The sequence below is a fragment of the Mustela erminea genome, chromosome 4 (assembly GCF_009829155.1).
Source record: "Mustela erminea isolate mMusErm1 chromosome 4, mMusErm1.Pri, whole genome shotgun sequence".
Taxonomy (NCBI): domain Eukaryota; kingdom Metazoa; phylum Chordata; class Mammalia; order Carnivora; family Mustelidae; genus Mustela; species Mustela erminea.
This window is the reverse complement of record NC_045617.1, coordinates 73,147,305-73,160,538: the sequence shown is the minus strand read 5'-3', so window position 1 is coordinate 73,160,538 and position 13,234 is coordinate 73,147,305. Positions and strand designations below refer to the sequence as shown.

The 13,234-nt window shown below is 37.5% G+C and overlaps 1 protein-coding gene across 2 annotated transcripts in view; it reads right to left on the bottom strand.

Annotated features, from left to right (window-relative positions):
* Positions 1-545: 545 nt before the first annotated feature.
* The window catches only part of THEMIS (thymocyte selection associated), a 189,224-nt gene continuing 176,535 nt past the window's right edge, over positions 546-13,234 (bottom strand). For both annotated transcript variants that reach the window (XM_032339576.1, XM_032339577.1), the window contains one exon: positions 546-2,218. In XM_032339576.1, the coding sequence (XP_032195467.1) occupies positions 2,187-2,218 (32 nt within the window). In that variant the 3' untranslated portion in view covers positions 546-2,186. The remainder of the gene's footprint in view (positions 2,219-13,234) is intronic.

Below are 13,234 nucleotides of genomic sequence, written 5' to 3'. Positions count from 1 at the left end.
AGATTCAGTTGTTAGTATTCCAGCTTCTTGGGAGATAGTCCCACAAATTTCATATATCCTCTTCCCTTTAGAAGTACATGTATCTTGAGCCTTTGGATAAACATCCAGAAGTCTCATTAATGTTGACCTTGATCTTAAAACAAACACTTTTTATATTAAAGTCCTGATTATAAGACCAAACACATCTCAAAAAAAAATTTACCTTTAGTTCATTTCTCACTCCCTTTCATCCCCTTCATAAAGTTGCTTGCCTGATTCTATTAAGAGGAGGGCAATACTAATAATTGAGAGTTTTGGCAGCTATCTATACAGCCTGACCATACTGTGAACTTTGGTCATTGTGTCCAGCATTCTGGATCCCTGCTTGTAGCAGAAGGGCAAATTCTGGGTTCCTGCTTGTGGCTTCTTTAACACAGGAGGCCTTCTTCTTAGTGTGAAAAGCTGAATTCAATTCCAGTTAAAGAATTTTAACTTAGTTTTTAATAAGATGAGTCATTCCACAGTTAAACATGATAAAGGACACAGACATACACATACACACAAAAGAAAGTTAGAAAATTTATTTTCAACCTTCCAAAATCTTCCACAGATGAACTTGACGTTGATTAACACTTTTCAAAGCAAAGTACCTAAAAGGATTTGTATTAAGTTAGAGAAGTTTATAGACGATGTCCCCTAGAAAGACCCAGGTGGTTAATGACCAAACCTAAGGCATGCATTCTCTTTATTTTCCTATCAGAGGACTGTACTTACTAAAAGTAATAATTTTTTTGTTCTCATATACCAAATGAAAACCACTAATTATTCACTGTTTTTTGGAAAACAGAAAATTGGCCTATGAGTTTTAGGAGTTTGCCAACATTGCTCAGTTGAGAAAGGATTTTCTGTGGAATTCAAATGTGGGGATGTAAGCTTTGAAAAGTTCTTTTCTTATGGGCACAAACCAGAAAAATAAGTAAGTAAAGGTGAAACCATCTCAGAAAATTCAGAAGTTATAAATAAGAAACTATAACATCACATCAAGTCACTAAATGATCTTTAGGGTATTGGAAATCAGAATTCATTTCCGCTTAAAAAGAAAAACAGGTTAAGGGGAAGTAAGCTATAATCAGAATATAAACACTGTGTGAAAGATCTCTTACTGCGTTTTTGTTTTTGTTTTCCTGTTGAGAAGATGTTTCATGATTTGTTGTCTTCCAAAATTCTTTGGTACTAAACCAATGAAAAAGTTTTCTATCTAATACAAAATAATTATGAGATAAGGGATTAACCAACAGTTTTTGTATGGAGCATGACCTATGAACAAAGCCCAAAGCTTGCCATTAAATTCCTGTGTAACTAACAAGATCATTTCTCTGTCTCTTCATTTTGCTAGAGGCAAAATAATATTGTTCCTCTAACTTAATACATAACAATACATAAATGAGATTGTTTTCTTATAGTCTTAACAAGCATCCATCTAAAGTGTTATCTAGTATACAGTACATTAAAAATACAGCATATTATCAGATTTTCAGTGATACTGCAGTTATGAACTCTGGTTGTTAGGAATCAGGGGAGAAAGTTATAGAGAATTCCCATGACTCATGATAGTTTTGGCTATTAAGCCTCAAACACTTATTTACAAACAAACTGAAAATGTGAAATCAAACTAATTTTCACAGCTCCAAGGAGATCAGATAAGATACTTAGGTATCTCAAATCACTCTCAGTTATAATTATTTTTTAAAGTTATTTTTAGCACAAATGATGATAATTCTAGAAAAATGGCAAAAACAAATCCTGAAAAACTGAAAATATTTGGTGAGCTTTCATTCTATTTTCCACCGGTTTTTACTCAGAAACTGAAAGATAAAATTAATTTTCAATTGCCTCATGAGTGGAAGGGACAATAAGAACTGCAAAAAAGTATGCACATTAAATAAATATGTCCTAAGTAACAATACAGCAGTATATACAGATTTGGGCACAACAGAATAGACTATGTGAATCCCATATCAGAGGTTTCTCTTTAAGTATTATCTGTTAAAACTTTTGAGGTTTTTGTTTTTGTTTTTGTTTTTCCTTTGCAGTGGCCAGTTTCTTCTGAGGTCTGTTGGGGAACAGTTGTCTTCACTTGAAGGCTAAGCTTACTTTTCCATTGCAACATTTATGTTCACTGCCCAACTGGCTTCAGTGGCATCTCATTATTTTTGATGTTTTTTACTTTTGAAGATTTCTGTAAATAAAGAAAAATAAGAGGGGTTCATCAGAAATATGTATTGGAAGTAGTCAAGAAAGAAACCATGTGCTTTCAAATACTATTTATAGTACACTCACAGGCATGTATGTTTTTTGAAAAATAATTGGAAGCACATTAAGAGGAGGCAAACACACAAAAACAAAACTGAAGTAAACTAAACTAAACAAGGAAGAAATGTAAACTCAAGGCAGAAATTTCTATGAGGTTGGACATAATACCTTAAATTTGCAAAGTGTTTCTCTGGCTACATAGTGCTTTTCTTTACATTTTAGTTAATCTTTATAAAAACTCCAGTATGCAGGTAGCATAAGGTAAAAAACCGAATCTGCAATGAAGAGACCTGCCCAGCAATCACACAGCAAATAAGAGACTGAAGCTTGATTGTGCTCTAAAAGTGTCTGATTGCAAACCCATCACCTTGGCTGTGCCACGATGCCTACAGAATGGAGCCCAAACCTAGTAGTGTTCTAAAGACTGCAGAGCAGGAAAAGAGCAATGATAAACGTTAAACTGAACAGGTCTCAAGCATAAGCAGAGTGACCTACCCTCTCATGAACATATTCGGACTTGACATTAATGTACAATAACATCATATCAAACCCTCAAGGAAAGCAAGCTACACTGTAGATAGGAATTCTGTGTGTTCAAGCAAGATACTTCATTCCTTTCCATTATGGCTTTGTGGAACATGGCGGATGGGTGGTTAAAAAAAAATTCTAACAGCGTGCACTCTAATGGTCAAGAGGTACAGAAGACCAGTCCTCTCTTGCTTTCCCATACTTCCGTTGTACTAGTGATCTGTGAAGTGTTAGTCACATGACCCTGAAGAGGAACACTCTGAGGCTCTTAACTCTGAGCTTTCATTTGCCTATGACTTCCTCCCTTCCTTCCCTCCTTTTCTTCCTCTTTTCCCCTCCACTTCTTCCTTCCTTTTTTCCTCCCTCCATCTCTCTCTTCTTCCTTTTGTTGTTTCCTTCTTTCTCTTCCTCCCTCTCTGTCTCCCTCCCCTCCTTTCCCCTCCCACCACCCCCCTTCTTTCATTCCTCCCTTCCTTCCTCTCTCCCTCCATTCCTTCCTTTCTTCCTTCCTTCTTTCTTCCTTTTCTGCTATATACTAGCTTTGTAATCTTAAAGAAGTTACCTAGCTTTTATGCACCTCATTTCCTCATCTTTAAAATGAAGAAGGGGGAAGGGATAATAATTCCTATTTTACAGGGTTATGACAAAGATGAAATGAACCGACAGATGTAAAGAATTTTACATTTAACACTAAGAAGTTTAAGTTGTCTCCCAAACTGTTAGCTATTTTTATTATAAGTGTGAAATATAAAGACAAAATATAGCTTTGTGACCTCTGAGGAGCTCATAGACTAACGGGGGAAGAAGAAAAGAGATGTCAAAGCAGAAAGAAGTGGAATTTCTCCACACCCCATGTTAATTTCCCTGGAAATCTCAATTTATGTTCTTGTGTCAACACTTCCCAGTGTTAACTAGGGCTGGGGTTGGGAGTACATGGTGGGATGTGGGTAGTCCGTGGCCTAAAGGGAGAAAGCCTGGATTCCATAGTCTTCTTAATTTTATTCTCTCTCATTATCTGCTAGCCCCAGCTGCTACCTTTAGATTTTTAGGTCTTCCTCACATCACAAACAGTAATAAAACTACCCTCCATCGAGTATACATTATAGATGAAAGAACACAGGCTTTTTAGGCAGTATGCCCAGATTTAATTCCCACTTCTATCACCTACAATCTTTGTGACTTTATCAGTAAAAAGGGATAACAACATTATTTCTCCTACAGTATTGTTTTTCTTGGGGAAGGGGAGGAGGGCAAATAAAATCAAGATATTGTAGGACAGAGAAGGGGAATCTGAAGAACTAGGACTTATTCCTAATTCTAAGACCTACAAGCTGTATATCTGGTGGAATGTCTGAATTCCATTTCTCTATCAGGAAGTGAGTTGTGATAATAATAAGTGAATCACAGAGTTGAGGAAATATCAAACGAAATAATGGTCCTGCAAGTGCTTTGCACAACATAAAGTGCTACAGAAATATTACCTGCTATTATCATCTCATATTCACATAAAACTATAATAAGCCTGAAGTCTGAAAGTTCAATCTGTCATCTTGACAGTTATTAGTCTCACTCTCCCTTGTCAATAAACTGATTTAAGATAGGACATAGTTAAGCAGAAAAATGGGAGGTGAGGGAATCAGAATAATCAGATTATCTCAATATAAAATAATAGGATTTAAATAATCTTTGTTTTGGAAGGGACCTTACAAGTTGCCTTTCCTTGCCTGATCTAGCCCAATCTTCCATCCAGTGTAAGAAGGCCCCAAATAACACTTATGTTCTTGTGGCCGATTCAGGTTGACAATGGATTTTACATTGAATAGAAACCGAGTTCTTTATTGTGTTAAACTGTAAGAATCTCAATGCGTGCAGGAACGGATTTTCCTGACAATAATTTAGATTTTAAAATTCTAATTGATTTAAAAGCTTCAACTCTTCCAGCATTCATCAACTCTTCCTTTCGGAAATGTGACAAACCTAACATGGAGGTGATGTTTCTGACATTGAGCTGAATATTCACTGATTGCTTTTGAATTCACATTTACTTAAATGATCAAATTAACGGAGGGGTGTGGAATTGAGCACACTCCTTTGAGATCAAGCCAAACACTTCATCCACAGAAGGACAGATAAAGAATGCAGTTTAGTTTTGTTTTCCTCTCTAAAAAGTATCCTCTGGTAGTTAAAATCTGCATCTCTGTAAGAATAGCCTACTATTCAATCCACAAAATAAAGCTTTATATATGTAATATCAGATGAATTTTTTGAATGAGAAGATTAAGGTGAAAGAAATGCCTCCATTTCCTCTTACTTTATAAAAATCAAGTTCAAGTATATCTAAAATTGCTTTACATTCTCTTCTAGAGCCAATGCTTCCTAAAGAGTGAATTTGAACCACCGCTAGTCAGACCCTGCTCACTTTCCTTTTCAGGAACTTTGGGATCCAGTCTCCTCAAATTGCTCCAGCTGATGAAGAACAGTAGAACCTGAAGTAAAGCACATGTAGGGGGCAACTCAGCTGCAAAATGCGGTTTTCTGGAATCTCTTCTGAACCTTTTCAACTGGATTTTCACTCATGTACCTACCCACTCTCACAACAGTACCAATCCTCTCCTTGCCTTTTCTTAGGATCTTTTGTATTTAAGTCATTGGTTGAGATTGAAATATCTGCTTTATTCTTCTTCCCATCATATAGCACCATTTTCTGGAGGCAAGTCTTATATTTATACTCCTGGCAACTGTTTCTGCACACAAGAAATGTTTGATGGTTCTCACACATTATCTGCCAAATTCAAAATGGGAGTCTGGGTCTCATTTCTCTGGTCAAGAAATACTTACCAAGAACCTACAACAAGGCAGACACTCTTTTAGAACCTGAGGATACAGCAAATTGATACAAATCCCTGCCTCCATGGTACTTTCATGTGGGAAAGGTGTAAAGTAAAGAAGTAAAACGTACAGTATGTTGGATGGCATATGGGAGACAGGCAGCCCCAGACAGGAAGGTTAGAATTTTAAGTAAAGTCTCTATAGAAGGGATCACTAAGAAGGCAGGGGCTAAGGAAAGATCTACAGAAGATGGAGCTGGACATCATGTCGCTCTCTGGGGGAAGATTACACCACTTGAAAAAAAAAACAGTCTGGGTAGGTGTTGAGGATGGAGCATACGTCTAGTTTTGGAGAAACAGCTGGGGGCTGATGTAGGTAGGTAGTGAGAAAGGGGGAGAAGTACAGAGATCACTGGAGGGTTTGGTAGAAAGGTGTTATATGATCTAAGGTTTTCACATATTCCTTCTGGCTACTGTATTGAGAAGGGATGGTATGAGACAAGGGCAGAAGCAGACTGACTAGGAAGGAAGTTTGTGATACAAGAATCCAAACAAGAAATAATGATGGCTTAGATTTGGTTGACAACAGTAAACATGGCAAAAAAAAAAAAAAGTCATATTCTAGATATTGCTTGAGGATAAAACCAATAGGATTTGCTGAGAGAGTGGGTGTGATGAGTGGGAAGAAAGAGTTTTTCATAACTCTTCTCCCTCGTTGTTTTTCCAAGTGTGGTCCAAAGACTCCCTGCCTCACAGTCTTGCAAAAGACACGTCAGAAGAGATTCCTAGTTTCTACCAGGAACTACTGAATCAGACTGTTAAGAGCAGAGGTTGGAAAACTTTTATTCTAAAGGTTCCAACATTAATTATCTTGGGCTTTATATATGGTTTCTGTCAAAATCACTCAATTCTGCTGATACAGTATAAAAGCAGCCATAGGCAACATTAAATGAATGTGTGTGGCTTTGGTTGCAAGTCAACCTTATATAGATAATGAAATTTGACTTTCATGTAATTTTCAAGTGCCAGAAAATATTTTTTTTATCTTTCAAACACTTAAAAATGAAAAAACAAACGTTTTTATCTCATGGACATACAAAAACAGGCAATGGGACAGACTCTCCCACTGCTAGTTTGCCCATTTTTCTCTAGAGAGCAGATTCCAAGAATATGTATTTTTAACATGCTCATTAAGTGAATTTTTTTATACAGAAGAACTTAGAGAATCAGTGCAATAAGTTTTGAGAGTTATTGTCATCTGTTCTTTTTTCTTTTGCTTTGTTCATTGATCAGAATAAAAACAGATTTCTTTAATAAAATGAGAAACAGAATTGGTTTGGAATAATGAATAAAAGCAAGATCCTCATCTGCGAACAAGAAAAAAGGTTAGAAGTAAAGAAAAAGGAACTGAAAGTTAATTATGAACATAATTAGGGAATTGGGGAGAGACTCAAAAACTTATTTTTTAGAAGTAAACTGTAGTTTAAAAATGCATTTATCAAAATGAAATCTTGTCATTTGTGACGATGTGGATGGAACTAGAGGGTATTATGCTTAGCAAAATAAGTCAATCAGAGAAGACAATTATCATATGATCTCCCTGATATGAGGAAGTTGAGAGGCAATGTGGGAGGTGTGGGTGTTGGAAAAGAATAAATGAAACAAGGTGGGATCAGGAGGGAGAAAAACTGTAAGAGACTCTTAATTTCACAAAACAAACTGAGGGTTGCAGGGGGGTGGGGGGGAGGCAGGTAGGGAGAGGGTGGTGGGGAAGATATGTGCTATGGTGAGTGCTATGAAGTGTATAAACCTGGTGATTCACAGATCTGTACCCCTGGGGCTAATAATATATTACATGTTAATAAAAAAATTTAAAAAATTATTTAAAAAACATACTGTAAAAGAAAAAAATGAATTTATCATTAAAAAGGATCAATCAATGATTTGTGCATGATTCCATAAACGTCAAAGGCAGAGGTCACCATATGTATCCAATTCCCTGTTCTACACAGGTTAAGGTACTGTCATTGATCTGGAGAACAGTAGGATTTTGCCCTATAAAAGAATAGCACCTATCACAATTTGCACACCACGCATGCAGCTCATCTCTGCTTGTAAGCAACCTTGTGGTTTAGGTCTCAGGTGGAATATGAATTTGCACCACGACATCTCTTTTTTTTGCTGGATCATATAATGCTTTGATTGCTCTCTCTAGTGTCACACTCAGATCATAAGAAAATACAGGGAAAACAAGAAAAAATTAATTTACTTAAACAGATTTCTTAACCATAATTATAGTACGAAAATAGTGATCATTTTGGGTTTAAAAAATTGACTTTGATTTTTCGTTTAGTATTTCTCAACTTCATCCCTCTTTTGCTGTCATTCTATTCTCTTCTTTGTCTCAAGATTTAATTCACCAATGTTTCATTTCTGAGATGGAATCAAATAGAAATTGACAAAATTTATTTCAGAGAAAATAATTTTCAAAAATATAACTCAAGTGCAGTGTCAAGTCCTAGTAGGGAGATACAAAATTACTAGCAAACAGCCTTTGGGTTATCTCAAGAATTTATTGGTGAAAAAAATAATGGGTTTCTAAGCATTTAGTGAGCATTATGAAAACTATATGAGTGGAGTGAACAGAAAAAGAAAGTGGAGAGGAAGACAGGACTTCAAACAGGCTGCTCAATAGTCCATCCTGGTCTAACACTCCTGACTCCTGACAGCCGGAAGCTGTATTTCTTCAAATCTCTGATAGATTCTGTGGTAAACCCACATGAGACACAGTTAATATGATGCCACAGCAATCAGTACGATGCTAACCAGAAACTGTTGATTGAGTCTTGATAACAATAATAAATTTTTTGTGTCTACTCTGTGCCACTCGCATGCACAATTTCATGTGAGGCAGGCATATTTATTCTCATTTTACAGATAAAGAAACAAAATCACAAGAAATGTGACACTCTTCAAAATAAGAGTTCAGTCTTAGGTCTGCCTGATTGCAAAGCCTGCATATTTCCCTCTGTACTTCACTATCCTGCAGAATGTTTCCCCAGTGATTGATGTTCCTGTCTAGCCACAGATTGAGGATAGAATGGAGTGAAAAGAAAAGAGAAGAAATGAAATGACCTGAAAAAGATTGTTTGCTTAGAGAAGTGGTTTTTTTTCCCCTTTCAATCTGGTATATGATTTTACTTTTATAATTAACATTCTGCTGATGAGATCTCCCATTGGGCAAGGCTGACGAGTCCGATTTTTCATGAAGAACAAGCACTGCAGGAAATAAATTAATCTCTAGGGAAGAAGAGGGGCAAGGCTGTCAGTACTCACACAACTGCCTAATAGGAAATGATATTTCAAGATTGTTGAAAGAATGAAATGACTATGGGTTGTCCTTCCAGCATATTCTTTACATTCAAACCTTCTGAGAAGAGAGAAGTAGGTTGCTCTAAAATGAAGAGCAATCTTACAACATTTTACTCTGGGCTGTCAGTACTTCCAAGCTAAGACAGTATTCCCTAGAAACAGGAAAGAAATTCTACCATGTCATTGTTTTGTTTGTATGATGAAAAATCTGCACTGTTGTTAAATAGAGGGGTGAATAATATACCAGATTTTTCATTACCAGTTTGAAGTTATCCAACATTTTATGTAACAGGCTTTCTAGTCTTTGGAGTAAAAGTAATTATTGTGCTTGGAATTACACACTATTTACAATAATGCTGATTTATTGAAGTGTGCTTTTATTAAGATTGTGAAACAGTAATATGTTTTATAATATCGAAAGTACCTGTCTCTTGATGGCCTGTATTCTTGTCATTCATCAGTCAAGGTCTTTAAGACGGAGCACTGGTCTTGTCTAATTCTCAAAGTCGTTCCCATACAGAACCACCTCATGTTTTATTTCTCATAATATAAGTAAAAGCTGAAGTTTAGATCAAATATTAAGGTTAAGTTAAAACCCAGTATAAAAATTTGGGGGGTCACCTGGGTGGTTCAGCGGGTTAAGCATCTGACTCATGATTTCAGCTCAGGTCATGATCTCAGGATCACGGGATGGAGCCCCAAGGCAGGCTCTGTGCTCAGCTGGGATTCTACTTAAGATTCTGTCTCTCTCATCCTCTCCCTGCTCACTCTCTCTCTCTCAAATAAATAAATAAAATCTTCAAAATTATTTATTTTCCTGTGGATACATTCTTCATTTGTAGCTTCTACTTTGACATCAGTGATGAATTTTTCCATGGAGCTTGTCTTCTCTCCCTTATTTAATATACCACAATACGTAGCTTCCTACCTGTGGTGAATTACTTCTATGTGAATCTTGCTTAAGGATGACCAACAGTTGTATTGCTCGATGGTTATCAGAATAGACCACAGAATCCCATGCATTCAGAACTGACAGGGCACAAAGAGTACTTGGTATGCTTCCTATTTGAGTGAAGAAAGTATAACTCAAGAAAATGAAATGGTCTATGAAGGGCAAAACATCTAACTGTGACACAGCAGGGACTAGACCTTAGGGTATCTGCTTTTTGTTTTCTGGCCTAAAGGTCTTCTCACTACTTGACAAGTTGAATTTATGGAGGACAGGTCATGGCATGAATTTAATCTAAAGATGAAGGAATAATTAGAAGGAGATATCTGAAGTTTCAAAAGAAAGGAAATTCCATTAGATAACTTTGTTCAGGATAGAGTATAAAATTTGCTCAGTGGGGAACATTTATGTAGGGCAAAAACAAATAAGCATATTTAAACGACTATCTTTTCTGGCAGAGTGCAGTTTCTAAAAGACACAGAAGGAGGAAACCCCTGTTCAGTCAGTCAGACCACCAGAAGCGATCTCTGCAATTCATGAGTGACCTACATAATAATCAGATCCTCTTTACAGCTTGCTGGTCATATTCTGATACCATGAGACTTTGCGCTCAACTGAAGGAAGCCACCTCACCCGCAGTCCTTCTCAGAAGCTGCAGTATCCAGTGATTGAGTGATGCAGGGGCTATAAAGGTCTGGCCTTTCATCTCAACACAACACAACTCCAAAGAGCCACACCAGCTTCCAGTGGGATCAGCAAAGGTCTTTGTCATGACTGTATAATGACTCAACTTCCGCCTCTGCTCAGACCTATTTTTGTCCCTCCTTTATGTGTTGTTTCTGAGATCATTTCCCAATAAATGTCCCAACCAGGGAATGAGGCATGAAACAAGTCGCTGAAAACAAACATTGGGTCTTCACACATGTTGTCTACCAAAAATAATAACCAGTGGAGTCCTGTGCTCTTCCTCAGCTAATGAGGCTGGGGGAAGGCGGGGAAGTTGTCCATTAGGGAAGGTCAGGACTTCCAGGCCTCTGAAAAATTGCACTGTTTCTTGGACTCAGAGGAGTCAGTGATTCATCTTCAAAGAAGGTTTCCACTTGCCGTCCATGACCACGGAATTCCGAGGGGCCACGGAGTTCCCGGGAGGATACAATTTTCAAAGGGAAAAGGTGCCAGCAGAAAATGAGTAACCACAAGAGCCACAGCACATGGGCACAGCCAGCACTGTGCAGAAGATACCATCCGGAAGCCAAGTTCTTCTTAGCAACCAGCTCATAAAGATGCAGAAGTTAGTTCTAACAGCTACGCCTCAACTGGAGTCTATGATGTCCTATATGAACTTTAACCTATTTCCTCTAATGTAGTCTTCAAAATAGCCAATGGTGTAGTACTGTTATTAACCCGATTTCAGAAACAAAGAGACAGAGACATTAACAAATTGCTCATGGTATACAGCTCGCAAGTGGGAGCCGAGATTTAACCCAGCAGTCTGAGTTCAGACTCCAAAGGTTAGCCACTTAGTCATCCTACTTTCAGAGGACTGTTCTTTTAGTAATTTATGGACAAAACAATATACAGACTTAACAAGGTTCTTAAAATAAGATGTGGGCATTACCAAGCTGCCAAGCAACCAGAGTGAATCAAGGACCCACAGAAGAAGGTCATGCAGGAGATCGGGTGAAGCCTTTTCATCAGTTGCTTAGGGAAGAGGAGCCAGGCCTAACGGCAGTGATCCTGAGGTACAATTTATTGCCCTCCAGGCTGCAGTAGAGCAAACTCTCCTCCCATGGTGTGTGTGCAGCCATTCACAGCGAATCTTCTAGTTATTTCTGTTCAATTCCAAAATAAAGAATTTCCTTTGGTATAATTATTAGATACATATTTGAATTGGTTCTACGTCATCTAACTGGAAGAGTAAGATCTGGTTGTCCAGAAGGAGCAAACCTGGAGAAGCAGCACCCTGGTCTTCATAAGATTTTTGGTTTTTGTCCGGGATGTACTACAAAGACTCTAAAATTGCCCTTCTCGCCCAAAAAAAGAATTTAGGAAAGAACTGACTTATGTCTAAGGACGAAAAAGGGGAAAGTTCAGAAGGGGTATCATTTGCTCCTCCTGAACTCCATGGTGGCTACTAGATATTCTGAGATCAGCGAACTAGGAAACATGGAAATGTTAAATAGAGATCCAGGGAGTCTTTTTTTCTTTTTTCTTTTTGCCAAATAAAGACATATATATTGCATTGTACAAGACAAAAACAAAGTTTGAAAAATTTTATTTTTGTTACACCTGACTTCTGTATTTTTGAAGCTATTTCCCAAATGAACATGATAAATAATTTCTAAATAAATGCATGTCGAAAATAACCTAAATAGGGAAATGTCATTTTACTCTTCTTAAATAAAGTTAGGAGTCTCATTTGCTTAAAACCACTACTATAGGGGCGCCTGGGTGGCTCAGTTGGTTAAGCATCTGCCTTTGGGTCAGGTCATGATGCCAGCATCCTGGAATTGAGTCCTGCATTGGGCTCCCTGCTCAGCAGGGTGCCTTCTTCTTCCTCTCCCTCGACCGCTTCCCCTGCTTGTGCTCTCTCTCTCTCTCTCTCAAATTAAACAAACAAAAATAAATAAAATCTTTTAAAAAAAAAAAACCACTACTGTAATTCCAAGCCTTCTTTTTTCTTAAGTCACCACTTATAGGCAACATGTTCCAGTAGGTGCTGCCCTGGTCTGGAACACCCCTGGCACTATCCATCCAGGGGGCAAAGCTGGGGCTGTCCCACACCAGCCTGGGAACACACACACACAGGGAAGATCAGATAAGTTTCCCATGATTGAAACAAAAACTTTGATCTTGGGAATTTCACTATCTGGTACTTTTTAGGATCCATAATCTTAAGGGGGGAAAAAAGTTTTCAATGAATTAATAATGGCTTGAGACTCAACAAGCTGTAGCAATATTCACTGCAGTACTTGTTTCTTTATAGTCATGCTTGATTAATATTTGAAATTTACAGGAATTGCAATATGCGTGGTTTTCAAAGCCCTTCCCAGGATTTCATTTTTATCACTCGACAAGAGTCAATGAAAAGGCAGTAAGAAAAGCTCTATGGGATATTTTTATACAAGTGTCAAAAGCCAGTAAGCTAACTACATGAAAGAACCCAGATTGTACAGACAGAGTTTGAGCAGAAACACTTCAGAGACTTTATATCTAGTATTTTGACTTTTACATGCCCTTGGAGGGGGAAAAAAAAAGTGCTAGC